The sequence below is a fragment of the Chlorocebus sabaeus genome, chromosome 21, assembly GCF_047675955.1.
Source record: "Chlorocebus sabaeus isolate Y175 chromosome 21, mChlSab1.0.hap1, whole genome shotgun sequence".
NCBI classification, from domain to species: domain Eukaryota; kingdom Metazoa; phylum Chordata; class Mammalia; order Primates; family Cercopithecidae; genus Chlorocebus; species Chlorocebus sabaeus.
Window position 1 is genome coordinate 17,372,894 of NC_132924.1, and position 13,998 is coordinate 17,386,891.

The 13,998-nt window shown below is 44.0% G+C and overlaps 1 protein-coding gene across 2 annotated transcripts in view; it reads left to right on the forward strand.

The window, feature by feature from the left end:
* Nucleotides 1-13,998, forward strand: part of NUDCD3 (NudC domain containing 3) — a 106,549-nt gene that overhangs the window by 59,015 nt on the left and 33,536 nt on the right. For both annotated transcript variants that reach the window (XM_007981438.3, XM_037988232.2), the window contains exon 3: nucleotides 4,066-4,198. In XM_007981438.3, coding sequence (XP_007979629.1) covers nucleotides 4,066-4,198 — 133 coding nt within the window. The remainder of the gene's footprint in view (nucleotides 1-4,065; nucleotides 4,199-13,998) is intronic.

The following is a 13,998-nucleotide window of genomic DNA, read 5'->3' on the forward strand; positions in this document are numbered from 1 at the left end:
AGACTGAGGCAGGAGAATTGCGTGAACCTGGGAGGCAAAGGTTGCAGTGAGCTGAGATTGTGGCACTACACTCCAGCCTGGGCGACAGAGCAAGACTCCGTCACAAAAAAAAAAAAAAAAAAAAAGGAGAGAGGACCTTTTGGTTTCTAGTGGCAGCACTCAAACAGGCAGATTGGGTAGGTCAGGTTCCTGACGATGAATCTCAGAAACCTGACCTACTCAGTCAAGAACTGCTTGCCTGCATGCAGTGACTCCTGGTGACAGTGCTGCCAGCTCTCCCTGTGCAGGTGACCCTGGTGCCTGGCTTGCCACACTCAGCAGCACCTAGGCCTGCAGTCTGCCAGGAAGGGTCTGGCCTGTCCCCAAGGAGACAGAGGGCCCTGCTACCCGCAGCACCCAACAGGCAACAGAGCCTGTTCTGTGTTTTTCCTTTAACACATTTAGAACCTTGTTATCCCAGCTCATCGGGAGTGGGAGCTGCAGGGAGACCTACTCCATAATCTTCAACCTGACTGCTGACTCACTTTCCTACTCCCACCCTTGGTGCTGAAGCATGGATGCTCCCTCCCCTGCCTCCTACCGTGTGCCCAGGCCTGCAGCTGCAGGGGTGACCAACAGTGGCACAGTGGGGGCCAGAGACACCTGCACTTGACAGGACACTTATTTTTACATACTGTTGGCTGGAAATAATCAACCTTATTTAAATAGAATGTGCATTCAGAGCACTATAAAAAGCACCCAACAACTTGCAAGGGCTGTTTAAGGAGTGATTCTCCTGCTTCCTTTGGAGGGAATCTGCAGGTTCCATGCAAGAGGAGCCAGGCCAGGGCTGCTGAGGACACAGCAGGAGGATGGGGTGAGGCAGGTTCTGTGTGGCCAGAGCCCTCTTCAAAAGCATACAGCTTTACTGCAGCGTTTAGTGGCAAGGGTGACAGATGTCCTCCCTCACTCCAAGGCAGAGACTGACCGCCATTTTCCCTGGAGGAGGCAGAACCCCTGTGGGCATCACTGGTGGTAAAAGCTGAGTGACTGCACTGTTGCTGGCGGCAGCATCCCCAAGGATATCCCCCGGCATTATACTCATTCTCCTTTCTTGAGAGAGCCATTTCTTTTTCCCAACTTTTGAGGAGTCTTCATGTTTACTCCCTGATCTCTGCCAAGTGCTGGGGCCGTGTTGGTCTTCATTTTGTGTGTGTGTGTGGGGGTATTTTATTTGTATGTTTTCATAATTTTGACTTTTTTCAAATGGTAATGTATGTACAAAAGTGTCAATGAAAAGAAGTCTACAGTTTCCAGCCATAAAAGTAGCTGCTGCTATCCTGTTGTTCTTTTGGAAATATTCTCTGCATGTTCAAGCATATTTATGTCAGATGTGAGTCTTAAAGCTGCTGTCAGTGCTCACCTAGAAGGATCCTGTGGAAACTTGGGGGCTGGGTGAGTCCCCCTCTCTGTGTCTGACTCCTTCGTACTCTGCTCCAAGGGTCAGGCTAGTAGTGCTGCTGCTGTGGCCCTGGGACCGCACCTGGATACAGGGGCTGCAGGGTGCATCACTGTCTCCTGTTAGCATTTTTTAAAGAGAACCATTTTTCTCTTGGTTATAAAAATGTCTACATATTCTAGGGAGGTTGGGTAATACCTAGGTACAAAGAAGAAAGTCAGATTCCTTGTTACTCTAGTATCAGAGATAACCACAAAGATTTAATGTGCTGCTTTTCAGTCTTTTTCATATATGTGTACACACGTGTGTGTGTATTATGTTTCTTCTTAGAAATTAAAGTCATTCCATACTTAAAAGTAACAATACCCCCTTTTCAGTTTTATGGTATATTGAAAGCTTCCTCCGTATCACTAAATAGTCTTTGAAAATGTGTTTATTGGTTGCATCTAAATCTTTCTTTTGCTGCCCGTTTTCAACATACTGTACGTTCTTTAGTTTCCTTCCCTGCACCCTGTTTCTCATGTTGTTCAGCCAGGAATCCTATGTGGCTCCTGGTTTCCATATGTCATTTCTCTGTCCCACAGTGGCCCTCATGTGTGAGTAATTTAAGGCTGACATCTCTTCTGATTGGTTAGTGTCTAGTCCTGCCAATATTCAGTGCTGAATTTTGAATATCACCTCTGATTGAAATTAGTTTCCTTAGCTACTGTGTTTGCTCATGCTACTACAATAACGTACCACAGAATGGGCGGCTTAAACAAATGTTGATTCTCTCACAGTTCTTAGAAGGGAAGTCTGAGATCAAAGTGTCAGCAGGGCCATGTTCCCTCTGAAGGCCTTAGGGGAAGATATTCCCTCTCCTCTTCAAGCTTTAGGTGGTGTCCTGTGGTCCTTGGCGTTCCTTGGCCTATAGGCACATCATACCATTGTCTCCACATGGCCTTCACATTGTCTCTCCAAAGGTCCCCCTTTTAAGGACATCAGTCATAGTGGATTAGGGCCTACCCTAATGACCTTGTTGTAACTGCGTCACCTGTGTAAAGACCCTGTTTTTATTAAGGTCACATTCTGAGGTCCTGGGGATTAAGATTCCAACATAGCATTTTAGGGGACCCAATTCAGTTCTTAACAGCCACCAGTTGCCAAGCCCAGAGGACTCAGGCTGTGGTGGAGGCCCAGCTTCATGCATAGACAGTATGTAGAGCATACCCACGGTAGGTAAATATGTTCTTGTCTTAGAACTCTGGCCAGAGAAAGCCTGCACTCTTGGACCACCCCTTCCCAACTCTTGTCTTGCATGTGTAAGATACATAGATGTAGATACGTGTAGTTCTGTGTTTTCCTGTAGGAACAGGATCATAGTACACACATTGTTTATGAGCCCATGTGGCCGTCTCCCTGCCAGATTTTGTCTGCTTGTGTCTGAACAGGCCCTGGAGAAGTTGACTGAGCTGCACCTACTGTTGGAATGTTTTGTGTTCATAGCTGCTGCCTCCTCCATGACTAGGCTTTTGTCTGTAATTTAGATCTTCAGTTCACTATAATGGACTTGTGAGTCTAAACTTACATAGTGTTTATATTATTAGCATTGTTACATTTTATGGAAAATACTATATTTTATTTTTAACATCAGCTTCTTGGTAAGTTTATCTGTATCTGTGCTGTGTTTATAACAGACCTATACAATAAGATCTGCTTGATTGAATTTTTTAGGCTGTCTCATTAAACATTTTACTTATGTCTTACAAATGATGTGTACAATTTTAGTGCAGTCCTTTTAGCTTTGATTTATTTACTAGGAGAAAATAGAGGCTAGGGGTTGGATTAGGATTGAAGTTTAGCAGCTGCAGGATGAAATAGTTTTGCCTTTTTTTTTTTTTTGAGATGGAGTTTTGCTCTTGTTGCCCAGGCTGGAGTGCAATGGTGCAATGGTGCAATCTTGGCTCACTGCAACCTGCAACCTCCGCCTCTCAGGTTCAAGCAATTCTCTCCTCCCTAAGCCTTCCAAGTAGCTGGGATTACAGGCATGTGCTCCCATGCTCAGCTAATTTTTGTATTTTTAGTAGAGACAGGGTTTCGCCATGTTGGCTAGGCTGGTTTCGAACTCCGGACCTCAGGTGATTCACCCACCCTTGGCCTCCCAAAGTGCTGGGATTACAGGCATGAGCCACCACACCTGGCCTCTTTTTTTTCCCCTTTTTTTTGAAGATACGCCCTGCCAAGCAGTTTATAGGAAACCAAGGATTCATGAGCCTAAGAATTTTATTAATAAGGGCCCTCTGATTAATTAACAGGCCTGGATCTCAGTACTCTGAAGGCCAGCAGCACCAGCTATACTTTGACTGTGGTCCCAGATACTTTTCCTAAACTGTAGGGTGCTGCACTGAGGTTTCTTTTCTGTAGCTTTTCCCTTGTCATGTGGTTTCCAGGGGTACCATGTAGGAGGGTCAGAAAGGAAATCACCTGAAAAGAGGGGGGGTTTCCAGATGCTGGAGCAAGCAAGCTTGAGATGAAACTTGAGTTGGTCACGTCTGCAGGATGTAGGAGTGGCATGTGGCTGGGCTGCCCATGGGGTCCTCTGCTCAGGCATGGCTGGCTGGGATCTTACCTTTTTAATTCTTTTTCAGGATTCAGGAGCAGTTCCAGAAAAATCCCGACAGTTACAATGGTGCTGTCCGAGAGAACTACACCTGGTCACAGGACTATACTGACCTGGAGGTCAGAGTGCCAGTACCCAAGCACGTGGTGAAGGGAAAGCAGGTAATGGCCTTGGTGGGTAGTGGTGGGCGGCTTCACCCAAGCCAGTCAAAGCTGTTGCAGGAAAGACCCAGCATTCTTGAGGGAGTGTTGAGATCGCCTTTGGGATGTGAGGCATGTTCCTTCTCCTGCCCTAGGAATGAGCTGAGCACACCATCCTTGCTCCCCTTATTCTGTTCGTGAGGTTCTCCCAGCTGTTCTGCAGAAATCTCCCTCTGGGGATGGTGAGCCCTGTTCACACTACTTCCTGAGAGAGAAATCCAAGCATCTGATGTCCTCACCTATTTTATAAACAAAGCCATAGGCACTCTTGGGGTTCCTGTTGTAGATGGCCAGCCTCTCAGTTTTCAAGGGAATCCTCAAACATTATCTTGGTGAATTCTCTTTTTTCCTAAAGATTAAATCTGCCTTCGGTTTCCCTAAGAAAAGTCCAGTCAACTAAATGCACAGTGATAGCTAACATACATTCACATAGCATCTGTCATGTGAGTTTCCTGGGCTTTGCCAGCCCAGGGTCTAATAAACTCAAATTAGACAAAGTGACACAGTAGGTAGCACCTCCCCGTGTATGGTGATGAACCATGCATCACAGAGACGAAAGGTTTACAATGTAATTCTCCATAACCTTTTTTTTTTAATTTTTTATTTTTGAGACGGAGTCTCGCTCTGTCGCCCAGGCTGGAGTGCAGTGGCTGGATCTTGGCTCATTGCAAGCTCCGCCTCCCGGGTTTACACATTCTCCTGCCTCAGCCTCCCCAGTAGCTGGGACTATAGGCACACGCCACCTCGCCCGGCTAGTTTTTTTGTATTTTTTTAGTAGAGACAGGGTTTCACCTGGTTAGCCAGGGTGGTCTCGATCTCCTGACCTCGTGATCCGCCCGTCTCGTCCTCCCAAAGTGCTGGGATTACGGGCTTGAGCCACCGCGCCCGGCCAATTCTCCATAACCTTTAATCACAGGAGAAAGAGAACTCTCAGACTCTGCAGTTCTCCCAGGGCAACAACATGGCTGCACAGAAAGGAGGGAGGGATGGAGGGACGGAGGGACAGGCCCACCCCATCCCAGCGTCTCCACTTGCTATCCTTGCAATTTTTTTTATTTCCTCCTATTCACATAGGTGGCATGCATGTGCCAAGGATAAGCTTCCTGGTCCCCACACCCTCTTTTTTAAGGTTGACTTGGAGTCCTCAAAGGGCATCCCATCCCTGCTGGGGCCAGCCACCTGGTGTCATTCCCTGTGCCTCTGTTACTGCTTAGTGGCGTGATGGGTAGGCCTGTAGTTTGTGCACTGATACCAACCATTCTGCTTTCCCCTGGTTTCTTTTATGCCTCCTCAGGGAACAGGTGTCAGGCTGTGGGCCTGTGCTCCCCTCAACAACAAACACAAAACTTATTTTTCTTCAGCTACAAACACCCCGTCACCCCCCTTTAAGCTACATCAGGTCATGGGTGAGACCCATTGAAGCCCCATCCAGTCCTGAGAGGCAAAGCAAAGAACCCAGGTCACAATGATGAAGTGGATGGCCAGGCCTGTGTGCTGTGAGGCTCTTCCATGGAGCAGGGAGCCATGTCATGATGTACCTGTAACATTCACAACTTGAGTTTCAAAAAAAGTTTCTGAAACCTCCATCTAATGAGTTTAAGTGAGTACAAGTTTAATCTTTTTTTTTTTTTTTTAAATACAGTTGACCTCATTCTGTCACTCAGCCTGGAGTGCAATGGCATGATCACGACTCACTGCAGCCTTGAACTCCTGGGTTCAAGCTATTCTCCCACCTTAGCCTCCTGAGTAACTGGGACTTCAGGTGCTTGCTATCATGCCTGGTTAAGTTTTAAATTTTTTTTTGTAGAGATGGAGTCCTGCTGTTTCCCAGGCTGGTCTTGAAATCCTGGCCTCGAGTGATCCTCCCACTTCAGTCTCCTGAGTAGCTGGGATTGCAGGTGTGAGCCATCATTCCCACTGGAAGTTTAATCTTTTAGTGGGAGAGAGATGTCTACTCAAGGAATTGTGATAAGAATAACATTATCATAGGCTGTTGTAAATAGATAATTTCCACTTATAAAAAAACTCAAGTAACAGTGCAAAATGGGACATTACATAATTTAAATCCATAATATAAAAAAATTTGATGTATGCCAGAAACTGTATCCGTATTTCCTTCTTCATGAGAACCTACAACCTGTGAAGTAAGCAATTTCATTTTTTAAAAAATTTATTTAAAAAAATTTTTATTTTACTTTAAGTTTTATTTTACTTTAAGGGATACATGTGCTGAACGTGCAGGTTTGTTACGTAGGTATACATGTGCCATGGTGGTTTGCTGCACCTATCAACCCGTTATCTAGGTTTTAAGCCCCACATGCATTAGGTATTTGTCCTAATGCTCTCCCTCCCCTTTCCCCTGACCCCTTGGCAGGCCCCGGTGTATGATGTTCCCCTCCCTGTGTCTATGTGTTTTCATTGTTCATCTCCCACTTATGAGTGAGAACATGTGGTGTTTGGTTTTCTGTTCCTGTGTTAATTTGCTCAGGATGATGGTTTCCAGCTTCATCCATGTACCTGCAAAGGACATGAACTTATTCTTTTTTATGGCTGCATAGTATTCCATGGTGTATATATGCTACATTTTCTTTATCCAGCCTATCATTGATGGGCATTTGGGTTGGTTCCAAGTCTTTGCTGTTGTAAATAGTGCTGCAGTAAACATACATGTGCCTGTGTCTTTATAGTAGAATGATTTATAATCCTTTGGGTGTATAGATACCTGGTAATGAGATTGCTGGGTCAAATGGTATTTCTGGTTCTAGATCTTTGAGGAATCGCCACACTGTCTTCCACGATGGTTGAACTAATTTATACTTCCACCAACAGTGTAAAAGTGTTCCTATTTCTCTACATCCTCTCCAGCATCTGTTGTTTTCCTGACTTTTTAATGATTGCCATTCTAACTGGCATGAGATGGTATCTCGTTGTGGTTTTTATTTGCATTTCTCTAATGACCAGTGATGATGAGCTTTTTTTTCATGTTTATTGGCCACATAAATGTCTTCTTTTGAGAAGTGTCTGTTCATATCCTTTGCCCACCTTTTATGGGGTTGTTTTTTTTCTTGTAAATTTCTTGCAAATTCTGGATATTAGACCTTTGTCAGATGGATAGATTGCAAAAATTTTCTCCCATTCTGTAGGTCGCCTGTTCACTCTGATAGTTTCTTATGCTGAGCAGAAGCTCTTTTGTTTAATTAGATTCCATTTGTCAATTTTGGCTTTTGTTGCTGTTGCTTTTGGTGTTTTAGTCATGAAGTCTTTGTCCATGCCTATATCCTGAATACTGTTGTCTAGGTTTTCTTCTAGGGTTTTCATGGTTTTAGGTTTTATGTTTAAGTCTTTAATCCATCTTGAGTTAATTTTTGTATAAGGTGTAAGGAAGGGGCCTAGTTTCTGGTTTCTGCACATGGCTAGCCAGTTTTCCCAGCACTGTATATTAAATAGGGAATCCTTTCCCCATTGCTTGTTTTTGTTAGGTTTGTTGAAGATCAGATGGTGGTAGATGTGTGGTGTTATTTCTGAGGCCTCTGTTCTGTTCCATTGGTCTATGTATCTGTTTTGGTACTAGTACTATGCCGTTTTGGTTATTGTAGCCTTATAGTATAGTTTGAAGTCAGGTAGTGCGATGTCTTCAGCCTTGTTCTTTTTGCTTAGGATTGTCTTGGCTATGTGGGCTCTTTTTTGGTTCCATATGAAAGTTAAAGTAGTTTTTTCTAGTTCTGTGAAGAAAGTCAGTGGTAGCTTGATGGGAATAGCATAGCATCTATAAATTGCTTTGGGCAGTATGGCCATTTTCACGATATAGATTCTTCTATCCATGAGCATGGATTTTTTTTTTTTCCATTTGTTTGTGTCGTCTCTTACTTCCTTGAGCAGTGGTTTGTAGTTCTCCTTGAAGAGGTCCTTCATGTCCCCTGTAAGTTGCGTTCCTAGGTATTTTATTTTCTTTGTAGTAATTGTGAATGGGAGTTCATTCATGACTTGGCTCTCTGCTTGTCTATTATTGGTGTATAGGAATGCTTGTGATTTTTGCACGTTGATTTTGTATCCTGAGACTTTGCAGAAGTCGCTTATCAGCTTAAGGAGTTTTTGGGATGAGACAATAGGGTTTTCTAAATATACAATCATGTCATCTGCAAACAGAGACAATTTGACTTCCTCCCTTCCTATTTGAATACCCTTTATTTCTTTCTCTTGCCTGATTGCCCTGGCCAGAACTTCTAATACTGTGTTGAATAGGAGTGGTGAGAGAGGGCATCCTTGTCTTGTGCTGATTTTCAAAGGGATGCTTCCAGCTTTTGCCCATTCAGTATGATATTGGCTATGGGTTTGTCATAAATAGCTCTTATTATTTTGAGATATGTTCCATTATTACCTAGTTTATTGAGTGTTTTTAGCATGAAGGGGTGTCGAATTTTATTGAAGGCCTTTTCTGCGTCTATTGAGATAATCATGTGGTTTTTGTCATTGGTTCTGTTTATGTGATGGATTACATTTATTGATTTTCATATGTTGAACCAGCCTTCATCCCAGGGATGAAACCGACTTGATCGTGGTGGATAAGCTTTTTGATGTGCTTCTGGATTCAGTTTGCCAGTATTTTATTGAGGATTTTCGCATTGATGTTCATCAGGGTATTGGCCTGAAATTTTCTTTTTTTGTTGTGTCTCTGCCAGATTTTGGAATAAGCATGATGCTGGCTTCGTAAAATGAGTTAGGGAGGAATCTCTCTTTTTCTGTTGTTTGAAATAGTTTCGGAAGGAATGGTACCAGCTCCTCTTTGTACCTCTGGTAGAATTTGGCTGTGAATCCGTCTGGCCCTGGGCTTTTTTTGGTTGGTAGGCTGTTAATTACTGCCTCAATTTCAGAACTTGTTATTGGTCTTTTCAGGGATTTGACTTCTTCCTGGTTTAGTCTTGGGAGGTTGTATATGTCCAGGAATTTATCCATTTCTTCTAGATTTTCTAGTTTATTTGCATAGAGATATTCATAGTATTCTCTGATGGTAGTTTGTATTTCTGTGGGATCAGTGGTGATATCTCCTTTATCTTTTTTTATTGTGTATGTTTGATTCCTTTCTCCTTTGTTCTTTATTATTCTGGTTAGTGGTCTATTTTGTTAATCTTTTAAAAAAACCAGTTCCTGGATTCATTGATTTTTTTCTAAGGGTTTTTCATGTCTCTGTCTCCTTCAGTTCTGCTCTGATCTCAGTTAGTTCTTATCTTCTGCTAGCTTTTGAATTTGTTTGCTCTTGCTTCTCTAGTGCTTTTAATTGTGATGTTAGGGTGTCAATTTTAGATCTTTCCCACTTTCTGATGTGGGCATTTAGTGCTATAAACTTCCCTGTTAACACCGTTTTAGCTGTATCCCAGAGACTCTGGTATGTTGTCTCTTTGTTCTCATTGGTTTCAAAGAACTCGTTATTTCTGCCTTAATTTCATTATTTACCCAGTAGTCATTCAGGAGCAAATTGTTCAGTTTTCATGTAGTTGTGCAGTTTTGAGTGAGTTTCTTAATCCTGAGTTCTAATTTGATTGCACTGTGGTCTGAGAGACTGTTTGTTATGATTTCCGTTCTTTTGCATTTGCTGAGGAGTGTTTTACTTCCAATTATGTGGTCGATTTTAGAATAAGTGCTATGTGGTGCTGAGAAGAATGTATATTCTGTTGATTAGGTCAGCTTGGTCCACAGCTGAGTTCAAGTCCTGAATATCCTTGTTAATTTTCTGTCTCGTTGATCTAATATTGACAGTGGGATGTTAAAGTCTCCCAGTATTATTGTTTGGGAGTCTTAAGTCTCTTTGTAGGTCTCTAAGAACTTGTTTTATGAATCTGGGTGCTCCTGTATTGGGTGCATATATATTTAGGATAGTTAGCTCTTCTAGTTGCATTGATCCCTTTACCATTATGTAATACCCTTCTTTGTCTTTTTTGATCTTTGTTGGTTTAAAGTCTGTTTTATCAGAGACTAGCATTGCAACCCCTGCTTTTTTTTGCTTTCCATTTGCTTGGTGAATATTCCTCTATCCCTTTATTTTGAGCCTTTGTGTGTCTTTGCACATGAGGTGGGTCTCCTGAATACAGCACACCGATGGGTTTTGACTCTTTATGCAATTTGCCAGTCTGTGTGTGGTATTTTTTTTGAGACAGAGTCTTGCTCTGTTGCCCATGCTGGAGTCAGTGGCATGATCTTGGCTCACTGCAACCTCCGCCTCTGAGGTTCAAGTGATTCTCCTGCCTCAGCCTCCCAAGTAGCTGGAACTACAGGTGCACACCCCCATACCCAGCTTATTTTTGTATTTTTAGTAGAGACGGGGTTTCACCATTTTGGCCAGACTGGTCTCGAACTCCTGACCTCGTAATGCACCCATCTTAGCCTCCCAAAGTGCTGGGATTACAGGCGTGAGCTACCGCACTTGGCCCATCTGTGTCTTTTAATTGGGGCATTTAGCACATTTACATTTAAGGTTAATATTGTTATGTGCGAATTTGATTCTGTTGTCATGATGCTAGCTGGTTATTTTGCATATTAGTTGATGCAGTTTCTTCATAGTGTTGTTGGTCTTTTTATTTTGGTATGTTTTTGCAGTGGCTGGTACCGGTTTTTCCTTTCCATGTTTAGTGCTTCATTCAGGAGCTCTTGTAAGGCAGGCCTGGTGGTGACAAAATCCCTCAGCATTTGCTTGTCTGTTAAGGATTTTATTTCTCCTTCACTTATGAAGCTTAGTTTGGCTGGATATGAAATTCTGGGTTTAAAATTCTTTTCTTTAAGAATATGGAATATTGGCCTCCACTCTCTTCTGGCTTGTAGAGTTTCTGCAGAGAGATCTGCTGTTAGTCTGATGGGCTTCCCTTTGTAGATAACCTGACCTTTCTCTCTGGCTGCCCTTAACATTTTTTCCTTTGTTCAACCGTGGAGAATCTGATGATTATGTGTCTTGGGGTTGCTCTTCTCGAGCAGTATCTTAGTGGTGTTTTCTGTATTTCCTGAATTTGAATGTTGGCCTGTCTTGCTAGGTTGGGGAAGTTCTCCTGGATAATATCATGAAGTGTGTTTTCCAACTTGTTTTCATTCTCCCCGTCACTTTTAGGGATCCCCAGTCAATCGTAGGTTTGGTCTTTTCACATAGTCCATATTTCTTAGAGGCTTTGTTTGTTCCTTTTCAGTCTTTTTTCCCTAATCTTGGCTTCATGCCTTATTTCAGTAAGTTGATCTTTAATCTCTGGTATTCTTTCTTCTGCTTGATCAATTTGGCTATTGATACTTGTGTATGCTTCACGAAGTTCTCATCCTGTGTTTTTCAGCTCCATCAGGTAATTTATGTTTTTCTCTAAACTGGTTATTCTAGTTAGCAGTTCCTGTAACCTTTTGTCAAGGTTCTTCGCTTTTTTGCATTGGGTTAGAACGTAGTTCTTTAGCTCAGAAGAGTTTGTTATTGTCCACCTTCTGAAGCCTACTTCTGTCAGTTTGTCAAACTCATTCTCCGTCCAGTTTTGTGCCCTTGCTGGAGAGGAGTTGCGATCATTTGGAGAAGAGGCATTCTGGTTTTTGGAATTTTCAGCGTTTTTGTGCTGGTTTTTTCCTCATCTTCATGGATTTATCTACCTTTGATCTTTGAGGCTGATGACCTTTAGATGGGTTTTTTGTGTGGGGGTCCTTTTTTTTTTTTGGATGTTGATGATGTTGCTGTTTGTTAGTTTTTCTTCTAACAGGCTCCTCTTCTGCAGGTATGCTGCAGTTGGCTGAGGTACACTCCAGACCCTATTTGCCTGGGTATCACCAGTGGAGACTGCAGAACAGCAAAGATTGCCGCCTGCTCCTTCCTCTGGAAGCTTCATCCCAGAGGGGCACCGGGCTAGTGCCAGCTAGAGCTCTTCTGTATGAGGTGTCTCTCAGCCTGTGTTGGGAGGTCTCTCCTAATCAGGAAGTATGGGAGTCAGGGACCCACTTGAGGAGGCAGTCTGTCCCTTAGCAGAGCTCAAGTGCTGTGCTGGGAGAATCCTCCTTGTCGGGATCCATTGCTCTCTTCAGAGCTGGCAGGCAGGAACATTTAAGTCTGCTGAAGCTGCACTCTCAGCCATCCCTTCTCCCAGGTGCTCTGTCCCAGGGAGATGGGAGTTTTATCTATAAGCCCCTGACTGGAGCTGCTGCCTTTCTTTCAGAGATGCCCTGCCCAGTGAGAAGGAATCTATAGAGGCAGTCTGGCCACAGCCACTTTGCCTCTTTAAGTTAAGTTCCACCCAGTCTGAGTTAAGTTCCACCCAGTCTGAGCTTCCAGGCCTCTTTAGCACTGTTAAGGGAAAACCACCTACCCAAGCCTCAGTAATGGCAGACACCAAGCTCCATCGTCCCTTGGCTCCCTGGTGTCAGCCTCCTTTCCAGGGGAGTGAGCGGTTCTGTCTTGCTGGGGTTCCAGGTGCCACTGGGGTATGCAAAAAACAAAAAACCAAAAAACTCCTGCAGCTAGCTCAGTGTCTGCTCAAACAGCCTCCCAGTTTTGTGCCTGAAACCCAGGGCCCTGGTTGTTTAGGCACATGAGGGAATCTCCTGGTCTGTGGACTGCAAAAACCTTGGGAAAAGCTTGGTATCTGGGCCGGATAGCACAGTCCTTCATGGCTTCCCTTGGCTGGGAAAGGGAGGCCCCCCGCTCCTTGCACTTCCCAGGTGAGGCGATGTCCCACCCTACTTCGGCTCACCGTCCGTGGGCTGTGCTCACTGCCTAACTAGTCCCAGTGAGATGAACAGGGTACCTCAGTAGGAAATGCAGAAATCACCCACCTTCTGCGTTGGTCTCACTGGGAGCTGCAGACCGGAGCTATTCCTATTCGACTATCTTGCCAGATCCCCCCATATCATTCATTCTATTTTATAGATGAGAAATTGAAGCTGAGAGAAGTTACTGAATCATCCAAGTTAACTTGGAAAATCCACAGTGTCATCTCCCTTGTTGTTATGCCTGGAACAGTGAGCACTCTGGATAAGTTTTTGAATGAATGAATAGCTGCATGAATGAAGTAGCAAAGCTGTGTTTTGAGTCAGGTATGTCTGCTTCTAAACCTTATGCTTTTCCCTCTGGGCCACCCTCCTTAAGCTATACAAACAAGTGGTGCTGGCTTCTTAGAAGGAGACACTGTCCTGGAACACATCTCATGTGCATTTATAGGAAATGAACCTCTCTGTATAGTGGGGGCAACTTGGCTTGCACCCTGCATCCCACATGGTGCAGTAAGGTGACTAGGCTTAGTCCTATTCCTGCCTGGCCTGGGTAGGTGTGAAGTCCAGGCTGGCCTGGAGCTGAATCCCTTTGGCCCTTCTGTCCTGTGCCTTCTGACTCCATGACCACTCCCTCTGCAGTCTCTCCTTCATTCTCCAGGGGCCACTTGAAATAGGCAGACATTTCCTAAACCTGCCCTGTGTGTAGGAGTTTGGGTGGGGTCCATAGCATCCCTAAGAAGACTGAGACTTTTGCGAGTGCCCTGTGCCTTTAAGGTACCACAGGCACAGATCAGTGAGTTGCTGGTGGCCTGGCTTCAGCAGGAAGTAGCTGTGTGCTCAGTTTTCACTTCTTCCCACCCCACATCCCCATTATATCTCTTACCAGCAACTGGTGACCTCTAGAATCATAGACTTCAGTATAATTTTAAGATCAAAGTCAGACCAGATCACTAGGGATCATCCACAAGGAATTCTAACTTCAAATGACTACTTTCTGTCTGTTTTTAATAGGCCAGGAGCAGGAACTAACAGCTCTTCCCAAG